At 38.6% G+C, this 10,686-nt stretch overlaps 1 protein-coding gene across 1 annotated transcript; it reads right to left on the bottom strand.

The window, feature by feature from the left end:
- Positions 1 to 7,257: 7,257 nt before the first annotated feature.
- LOC113307972 (zinc finger protein MAGPIE-like) lies at positions 7,258 to 10,333 on the bottom strand. Its single transcript, XM_026556440.1, has 3 exons — positions 9,657 to 10,333; positions 9,103 to 9,499; positions 7,258 to 8,644 (listed from the first exon to the last, which is right to left on the bottom strand). The coding sequence occupies exons 1-3, from the start codon at positions 9,799 to 9,801 to the stop codon at positions 7,756 to 7,758; spliced, it is 1,431 nt and encodes a 476-aa protein (XP_026412225.1). The 5' UTR covers positions 9,802 to 10,333; the 3' UTR covers positions 7,258 to 7,755.
- Positions 10,334 to 10,686: the final 353 nt, after the last annotated feature.

Genomic DNA, 10,686 nt, shown 5'->3' with positions numbered 1-10,686 from the left:
CCTTGTATGAGACCTCAATCATGGGCTTGTCAGCTAGACCGCATAGAACCTTGAATGGCCAGTGCTTCATGTCACCCTAGACAGTGGTGTTACTGGATCTCCTACCAATCAAAAGCTTGGCATCTGTAAATCAAAACAATGACATTAGCAACAACTCTTTGACAACACGCATATTTGCAAACTACCATCAAAACAAATATAACTAAATTCATATACTATCATATCAGTGCAACTGACTGGATTTATGAATACATGTGCAAAAAAGATTGATACTTGATTCATACACTTAAAGATGAGTTACATGAAAAAATTTGAAACTTATTTAAGCAATGAACCCTACCTATCATGTATAATTATTAAAGAGACATAAACTTAATACTAAACCTTATTTATGCAATGAACAGTACATACCACAACTAAAATCGTAAATCAGAATCAGAAATCTAATATGCTCTCAGTTCAGATTGACTAATCATAAATAATAACTATGTACATCATATTGAGAAGGTTTATAATCTGTTTACAACGATTCAAATCAAACCCTAATTAAATATGGCTTCGTCTGCAGAGAATCAAACCCAACCCTAAGAATTTCAATACCAAATCAAACGAGTAATAAGAAACCCTAAAATCGATTGAAATACTAAAACCTTAAAATCTAATTTACAAACTGAAATCCTACAGATGATAAATATTTACAGAGATCTGTGAAATCAAAAACCTAAACTCGCGTAACAGATGATTGAAGATCAATTCTTCAAAGATCAGATGATTTGATAACAGAATAGATAAAACCCTAAAACTGATGATGAGAAACTGAAATCGAAACCCTAAACTGACGATGATGACGATGATGATGATGATTAACAGATGATTGAAGAACTGAAATCTTCAGTTGAGAAGACTTAAAATCAGATGTGGTGCACATCTGAATATCCAGGGGGAAGATAAGAGATGGGTTTACTCGATGAGAAGGGGGAGAAAAAAAGAGAGAGAATGGGAAAAGAGAAATAGTGTTTACTCGATGGGAATGGGGGAAAATCATTTCTTCAAGGGTGAAATTATCCTCTAGCGTAATCCATGTTGGGTGGAAAAAAATGGCACACGATTGAATGGCACACGCGCAAATACACCTGTTACCCGACCCTAGTGTGACCAAGCGTGTGAGCAGCACGCGTAAATAATTAGCCTGTTACGATTCGTAACAGCTGACACTTGTTACGAATCACAAAAAAAATTCGTAACGGCTTCAACCTGTTACAATTAGGTTGTAACGGCTTTCTGTAACTGTCAATTTTGTAACGGTTTCTGGGCCGTTACGAATTTTAGTTACTATTCGGGAAAAATGGTGTAGTGTTATAAACACACTTTATAACCGTTCCATCTTGTCTCACTTAATTGGCATGCTCGTAAAGACAATAACCAACTCCTAATCGTCACTTGAGCCGTATTGCACACTTGCTATGCCATAGTGGATTCTGTCTTGCACCAACGTTCATCTCTCTTGGACCTGCATGTTTATCATTCCAAACTCATGAACGGAAAATCCTTATGCTTCAAACATCGAGGCCAACTCCTTAAGCTCACTCTAGTTACTCATGCGTCATATATGCTTCACTTCGCCAATTAGTCTTGACAACAACAATGCAACTCTTGCATTACCAACTTGTTTGCATTCTTCAAGCTTTGGCCAGCCTTGAACTAATCCATAGACTAATACTTAGTCTATTCTTCATGCTTGCATAGTCCTTGAGTTTGGTCCAACTCAATTCCACGGACATGCCAACATGCCGCATGCCAACATGCCAACTCGCATGTTGCATGTTGCATCTTGCAACTTTGGCTTTGTCTTGCCTTCTATTTAATGGAGCTTCATTGTGTCGGCCAATAGCTTCATTACTTAGCCAAATTCATTTACAATGTAGTGCCACCCTTGCACTTCATTGGCCCTGCGGGGTTGTGCCATTCTAATCACTTGAAAGTCTACGCAGTGTCGCGCCATCCTGGCTGCACACTGGCTTGGCCTGCAACTCAGTAACGCGTAATCATTATGCGCCACTTCCATCCCTGTTATAGACCTCCCCCACCCAATCTGTTCAACATCCTCGTTGAACGCAACCAAATATAAACTCTATACTGGTCTTAATCTTCACTGCATGCACTTTCAGATTCCTTTCTGAAATTCAGCAATCTTTGCTAGCTTTTGCAAACCGCACTTAGCCAACTCCTATGCTTTAGCATCAACATCACTTAGCTTTAATGCTTTGCCATTGATCCTACTGATTTTGAACTTTGTTATTGCGTCGCGACCGCTTTCAACTCTATTGCAAATCATATATCAACACCCAAATGCAAACTTGAAATTCCTCTTGCCAATTCCCTGAATTGTGCTTGAATTTCACTTGAATCATTTGCGCCTAAGTGCACGCAAGTAATGATTCTTCCCAGCTGATCACAATGATCATTGCCATAGTCTTATGCCTTCATTCTCCGACTTTAGTTGCACCACGCAACATAACAGGACTTATACAAAACTTGGTCTCATTCTTCAATCATATGCGCCTATGCCAAATCATGCCATGCCTTAAGGTATGCATGCTATGATTCCATACCACTCTGGGATGCGCCACAATCCATAGACTTTGTTGCCTTCAGCAATGCAACAAAACTTACACTAGATTTGGCCTCCAAATCATATTGTAAACTACGCCTCCTAGCTTCGCACCATTTGTATGCCAAAGAACCAGCACCTTGCTGTTCTTTGCTTGCATTGTCGCCACATCCTGATTGAAATGCATGACTTTGATATAGTCATGACTTTGGATATCCGGGGATATCCTCCGTCGCTTTAAAAAACAATATCCTCTTCACGTACCTTTGAAACCAGCAATTTATGCATCACTTGCTCTTTCAAACTGCTACGCTTTAATGTAGCGGAAAAACAACACCATGTTCTTCCTAACAATGAGTTACTCTTAACTCATATACTTGATGGACTTACATCTTCATTCTTGCTGCGTTACTCCATGCATTCGCTTCCATATGCTGTCGCATTTCCACATAACTCTCAACAACAAACTCGACTATGCCACCAACTCCTATGTTTGCTTCTTTCACTTTCAGCGTCTTTTATCGCACATTTTGGCTTAATATGCTATGTAACATCTTCCACGCGAACTAGATTTACTTTGAACTAAAGAGGAAAGATCTTTCACTTCAAATACCCTCATTCACTACTACCTTACATAGAGAGACTTCATTCCAACACCAAGGTCCACTCGACCTAAACTGAAAGTAAACTCAAACTTGAGCAAATACTCACGCCAACTGATTGCAACTTGTAAGACCTAACAAGCCTTGCAATACTGACTTCAACTTCGCTTCTAAGCAACAAAGGAAGCGAGACAGCACCTACTGTCCTCAATGTAGCAATTCACTTTGCCACATGCACTCTTCCAATTATCAACGTTCGTATGCGACTCCCGTAACGAAGCATACTATAGTTGAAAGTTTGTTAAATAATCCTTTTAGACTGATGCTATCATTTTGCTTTAGCTTTCATGAATATTTCTTCAATAATGGCCACATGCCATCTTTATTCATCACCACTACTTTGTCCTTATCTTTCCCGCATCCACAATTTTCCTAACTTGCATTTTTTCATGCATTATGCATTCTGGCCATGCCCAAATCCCATTTGGCACATGCTACTGCTGCATACATGCTATGCCAATTAGCACCCAAATCTTGACACAAACTTGTGCACCTTTGCACAACTGGAACGGACTTAACTTGGTGATTCTGAACATCACCATAGATCTCAGCAAAGTCATATCACTCAATGACTTCCGCGGATAAACACTTTGGACAATCTTAACAAGGTCATAATCCTTGCAAAAGGCGCCACTGCCTACGTTCTATGAAGCAAGAATGCTGCATTCTTCTTCAAACTCATTTTTACTGCCCATGCACAACTGGGAACTCTTGTCTTTCTCCTTCTCCAAAATCAGCTTTGTAGCAACACTGATTTTTAATTGATAAGAACATTCGCTTGTGGTTATGATCAAATGCAGGTCTTTGGACACCCTTGTCCAAGCATATTGATCCCACTCATAAACCAAGTGTAAACACACTCCTTGTGCTCATCTAGCATCAACGAAGAACTCTTTGCAAACACAAGACCGTGGTGTATCGGTTTTCCCCTAACTTGCACTTATTTATTCATCCTTTCAATAAGCTTTATGCTAGATAAGAATTGGCCATCCAATTCTTCGTTTATGGCATCACATTGCCACAAACATGCTGGTTCGCAACCAGACTTTGCATTACCACCAAGGTACATGCATTCGAGAGAGATAACTATAATCTTCCATCAACTGGATACGATGAAAACACCTTCAATCTATCACATAGACATGTTCTTCATCTACTTTGCCGCTGCAAAGGCCAACATCTTCTTTGAGTTCAGGAATTTTCGCAAAATTCCCATTACAACATGTAATGTACTCGCTACTGAAAAAACTACGAAATTCTGCATTCCTAATGCATCATCTTCGTATACTTGAGAGAAACATGGACTTTAACACCTGACTTGCACCATAGAAGTCAGCATACTCCATAGTTTGGTCATGTAATCACTTGAAAACCCGATTTTCAATGATTCTTGCTTGTTCGTCTAACACTTTGGGCTAGAATTTTGACACCTTTGTCATAAACTTTCATGGACTGCTGCTACTACAAGCTTCAAAGTTCCTTCCAATTGATCTTTCCACACAAGACCAACTTCTTCTAGTCTCTATACTAGTGAAACCCAAACAATTCTTCAATGAATTTGACAAACAAATGACATTAACTTGAGTAAAAGAGAGAAAAATCAGCAAATTGTGTCCCCTAACACAACTCTGATACCGGCTGTCACACGCCCATTTAATCGCCTAAAATTTTCATGGGACATGACCGGCAATGATTGTGGTTCAGTGAATCATCTTCACCCACGGTCACTCAGCCTTTCACACTTGCATCAAAGTATGCGTCTGCCTTCACTCATAAGGCAATACGCAACGAAAGTCTTTTCTTTTTTATCTCTAACTCTTCATGCCCCCATAAGCATAAGAGGTTCTGCCATGCATCAAACCAATCGACAAACTCACAAAATCAGCAACATTAGAACACAAAGATTACTGCAACAAACCCATTTTATTGCACTAAAGGAAGATTACAAAACTCGTCCATCACATGGACCGAAACAGGTCATTCACCCTCTTGGTGAATGCTTAAAACTCTCTCTACATTAGTGGTTCTTCTCTCAAACGAACAACACTAAACTTATTGATTCCTAGGATATTTATACTAACTAGGATCAGGCCAAAACTTCTGTGCAACCCCTGCACAAGCCTTGAACAGCCAAGTGTCCAAGTAGTTTCCATAACCGCCAACTTCAACTGCCACCTTTTGAGTTGTCACGCCAACAAGTTCCACACTTATTCTTGGTGGTTATGAATACTCTAAACACACTTTATAACCGTTCCATCTTGTCTCACTTCATTGGCATGCTCGCAAAGCCAATAACCAACTCCTAACCGTCACTTGAGTCGTATTGCACATTTGTTGTGCCATACTGGATTTTGTCTTGCACCAACGTTCAGCTCTCTTTGCCCTGCATGTTTATCATTCCAAACTCATGCACGGACAATCCTTATGCTTCAAACATCGAGGCCAGCTCCTTAAGCTCACTCTAGTTACTCATGCGTCATATATGCTTCACTTCGCCAATTAGTCTTGACAACAACAATGCAACTCTTGCATTACCAACTTGTTTGCATTGTTCAAGGTTTGGCCAGCCTTGAACTAATGCAAAGACTAATCCTTAGTCTATTCTTCATGCTTGCATCGTCCTTGAGTTTGGGCCAACTCAATTCCACGGACATGCCAACATGCCGCATGCCAACATGCCAACTCGCATGTTGCATCTTGCAACTTTGGCTTTGTCTTGCCTTCTACTTAATGAAGCTTCATTGTGTCGGCCAAAAGCTTCATTACTTAGCCAAATGCATTTACAATGTAGTGCCACCCTTGCACTTCATTGGCCTTGCGGGGTTGTGCCATTCTAAGCACTTAACAGTCTACGCAGTGTCGCGCCATCCTGGTTGCACACTGACTTGGCCTGCAACTCTGTAACGCGTAATCATTATGCGCCACTTGCATCCTTGTTATAGATGGCCATTTGGCTAGTTTTTACGTCAGCAAACTCTTAGTTAACGGAGGAAATATTCCCGTTTCCTAGCAGCCGATTAAATTGATTGTCCGTATTTTTAAAAGATCTTTCAGTTACCGTATATTACCTTGTTGTCCACGGTTGTTAGAGAGATCAAATCTATCAAAAATCTATCATTTAAACCTGTTCGTGAGTTTCAAAGTTGGTGACTTTGAGAAATCCTTTCACGGAACGGAAACAGAACACAATTATTTATTTGTTCGGCCTCTCCTAAACATTACAGGCTAGAGGTAATCATTGTGAATGGAGTTCCCTATTGTTTGTTTTAGGCGGAAAGGATGCAAATGATTGGTAGGGGAAGAAGATATTACAAATTGGGATTTTTGTAAGACGACTCTGATGAAAGTTCTCAGGCTGGTCCGTGATGTCGTTTTGCGACACAAACTCCATCCTTTTTAGAATAAAACTTTAGTGTTTTCATCTGTATCAACTGCCGAAACATTTTTAGACAAGAAAATAACATTATGAATATATGTGATCAAATTTTCTTGATTAATCATCGGTCTTCTAACTGAATTTGTAGTAAGATCAACTCTTGAAAATGAAAGGCTAAAACTTAAGATGTTTAAGAAAAGTGTACGGTAATTAACAGCTGTTGCATGCATAATGCATAAAGTTTGGAGATGAACCTTCATTGAAAGATTTGTTTCCACTAACTAAACGTGGACAACCAAGGAATATACGGCAACTGAAAGATTTTTTAAAAATACGGACAATCAAATTAATCGGCTGCTAGGAAACGGGAATATTTTCTCCGTTAACTAAGAGTTTGCTGACGTAAAAGCTAGCCAAATGACCATCCACGGTGCTGCTCGATCAAGTTTGACTGCTAAAGCAAAAAAATTTCTTCCTCAATGTAGTCTATTGTGTTTCCTGTATGTGCTTCCTCTCACTTCATCTTCATATATACCTGTTTTACCACGCAAATGGCTGTAGCTAGCTTGAGCATCCATGTTTAGAAATTCATTCATATAAGAAATGGATGAGTACTAAACCCTAGTCTATTACTTTGATTAAGCACTCAAGTACTTTGAAAAGACTTGATAAAAATAAAAAACACGAGTGAGGTGAAACAACAGCATATGTTCAATAATAGAGCATAAAAGGGATTCTTAGCTTTGTCCCCACTACTCATCTCCCAACTTTTCTTCCCCAAAATCAAAAAAGCTAGCGATTTTTATAAAAGCAGCAACTTTCAGGGTCCAAGAGAGAATATGCAATGTACAACTTCATTCATATCCTTGATCTAAAGACACTTGAATAATTTTCTAAACACCATCTTTTTTAGCCATCAATTGAGCACTCAATACCCACCTTTCTAATTTTTCATCGAAAGTTCCCAACATAGATCTTTATTATTAATATAACCCATTAAATCTCCCTTCTTTCCAACCTTAACTTTTCTTATCATCAACTTAATTGCTTTTTTCCATTAGAGAGATTAAATATGATTCATGAGATCACAACCATGGATATTTTCATCAAGTCCATCCATTGATTGAGGAAGGACATATGGCAGCAGTAGTAGTTTTGACACCTACCCCCAGGAAATCCCTTGTTTGTCCTCCTTCAGCATCCTCTAACTTTCGACGTTTTGCCGCAGGTGTGTACATTTCGAACTGGTTTATCGATGTTGTAGAAAGATCGAGTAATGGGGTTTCTGCAAGGGATCCAAGATTAGTATTTGTTGATAAGTTTGAACCGAAGCAGAACCCATTAAATTTGCTAACATCTTGGTTGTGATCATCACTGCTCTTTACTCCAAAACTCATTAGAACTGATGGATTGGTGGCAGTTGTTGCTCCTAGTTGTGCAGCCTTTTGCAACAATGCAGTTGCTGACATGTTTGCCATAGATGGTTGTTGTTGGTGCTGAGTGCTATATAAAGAAGGGGCACTAAGTAGTTGAGGACTACCATCTTCTTTAATAGATGTTAGTAATTCCCCCGAACTTGTCGAAGAAAGCTTTCTTCCAAGAACCCAATCTAATTGATAATCCGACTGTTGATGAGCATTTGAGCAAGAAAATGGATCACCATAGAGTGTTCCTGAATTCGAAGACCCCATTTGATGTAATTCTTGGATAGTGGTAGTATTGCCTATTGGATTAACTTGGGATCCTTGACCCATCCATAGAGAAAGTCCTGGCGTATTATGTTTGTTCGACAGTTCTTCATCGTTTGTTGGGATTGGTTTGAAAATGGAAGAGAAATGCTGCACCATGTTAGGTCCCAGAGAAGATCCCACGAATTGATAATTGATGCAACCATTATTATTTCCTATAGAGTGGTTGATGTTTGCAGCCGTGACTCGTGCAGTTTCTTCTGCTAAGGCGTCACAGAACGCTCTATGAGTGAGAAAACTGTCCCTCCTGTTCATCAACACGAAGCAAATTCAGATTTTTGTTTACGATAAACTTAGGAAATATTGAATGAAGTAAACTAATAACCATAAAATATCAAAAGCCGAACCACTTATATAATACTGAACCTATGCAATTTACGTTCAAATAGACATCTAAATATTAACAATATGTATAGCTTTCGAACAAAGATATGCATCCCACTTATAACCTCTCCTTCTGTTTTGTTTTTCTCTTAAACTCTAAATGAGAGAGAGAGACCCGTGATCGAGTTCTTAACTATTGTCCGTGTCATGCACAACATATAACAGTAACAGACAAAAACATATATCGCAACCACAAATCACTATCATGCTACGTATGATCCTTGACTCCTTAAATGGATCAAACAATTAATCAAGGAAGTTAAGTAATAAGAAACTATTGTTAGTAGTGATGATTAATCATTAATATTGACTAAAAATTACCGCGAGAATAGAGTACCACAATCGCATTTATATTCCCTAGTACCGCAAGTTTTGGCGTGAGCTTTCTGATCAGACTGCACGGCATATCGCTTTGAACACTTTTCACACTTCCATTTCTTCTCTCCGTGTTTTCTACAAAAGTGTTTCTTTATACCCGTAAGATCTCCAAGAGCCCTCGAAGGATGATTATGAACACAACCTTTTTCTGGGCAAACATATACGCGTTTTTTCGGTTCTTTGCTACTTCTTTGTCTAAGCTTCCATGGAAGGTTATGTCCTCTTCTGTGCAGTTGAAGATTTTGATCTCTTTGAAATCCTTTTCCACATATCTCACACAAGAATCTGTTTGTTGCCATAAGTGTCTTGGGTGATAAAGCTATGACTTCAGCTTCAGGATCTGTGTATACATAGCAAAGTATATACTTACTGTTAATTACATGCAATTAGTCAGATTAGATATAAAAAGAAAAGATCCATGAATATACTCATGCATGATCATGATCATAAAAGCAATGGAAAAAGAAGAAAGTAAATCCATGAATATACATAAGTACCTGGTGTTCCCGGTAAGTTTCTCTTTTTCTTTATGTTTGGTAATGGATTATTAATTGATCCAACCACAAAATCAGCAGGATTTTGTTGATTGAAAACACTTCCCATAATCGGTTCTCCTGTTGCCATCTTATTGATCATCAACATAAGAGCTAGCTACCTAGTAAATTCTCTCTTGATATTTAAAATAATTGATTGGTTATCAAAACTATCAGTAGTTTAGCGTGAGAGTGATGGGTTACTGAGAGAGAAAGAAATTAAGAACTCAACAATAAGAACTGAAGAAGCTGATGCAGATGGTCCTAATGGATGAAATCAAGAGGAAACCTAAGAGTATGGGCACCTGTTTTATGGGTGTATTAATATATGCTAATCAAACATATAATAACATTAAGTCAGTATCTCTCTCTCTCTGTGCTGGTTCTCTCTCTAGCTATCTTTGTGTGTTTTTGTGCAGAGAGACTTAAGTATATCCTAATGTCAAGCTTTGCTGTTGGGTCTGCAAGAAAAAAGACTAAATTATGCGTGGCGGTGAAAAGTTAAAGTTGGAACTTTGGGAGAGGGTTGAAGAAGAGAGAGAGAGAGAAGGGTTTTGAAGCCCTCACTCTCTCTCAATGTCTCTCCATCCAAAGGTGCATGATGACACATTTTATGATGAGGTTGGAAGAAAGGATGTCTCCATACCTTTCCCAATTGGAATGATTATCCCATAATTTGTTTTGCCTTTTTCTTTTGTTTCCCCTCTCTTATTTTAATTACTATATCACCCTACTCCTCCCTCATACTCCATTTCTACTGGGAACTGATAAGCATACATGTGTTCTTTACAGGTAGAGAACTATACTATGCTTTCTAGCACAATGTAATTACCGTACGTAGTATCTGAATTTCTAATTTTTCGGCATCGTGATACCATTCTATCGGATGAACAGAAAACAATCTACTGATAAATGTGGCCTCGGAAGTATGTAAAATGCTCTCTTTCAATGGGCGACATTAGAACCAAACTGAAAACTCACTATAAATCTATAA

Source organism: Papaver somniferum, chromosome 1, assembly GCF_003573695.1.
Source record: "Papaver somniferum cultivar HN1 chromosome 1, ASM357369v1, whole genome shotgun sequence".
In the NCBI taxonomy this organism is placed as follows: Eukaryota; Viridiplantae; Streptophyta; class Magnoliopsida; order Ranunculales; family Papaveraceae; genus Papaver; species Papaver somniferum.
Note: the sequence above shows the minus strand (reverse complement) of the source record. Positions and strands in the feature narration are given on the sequence as shown.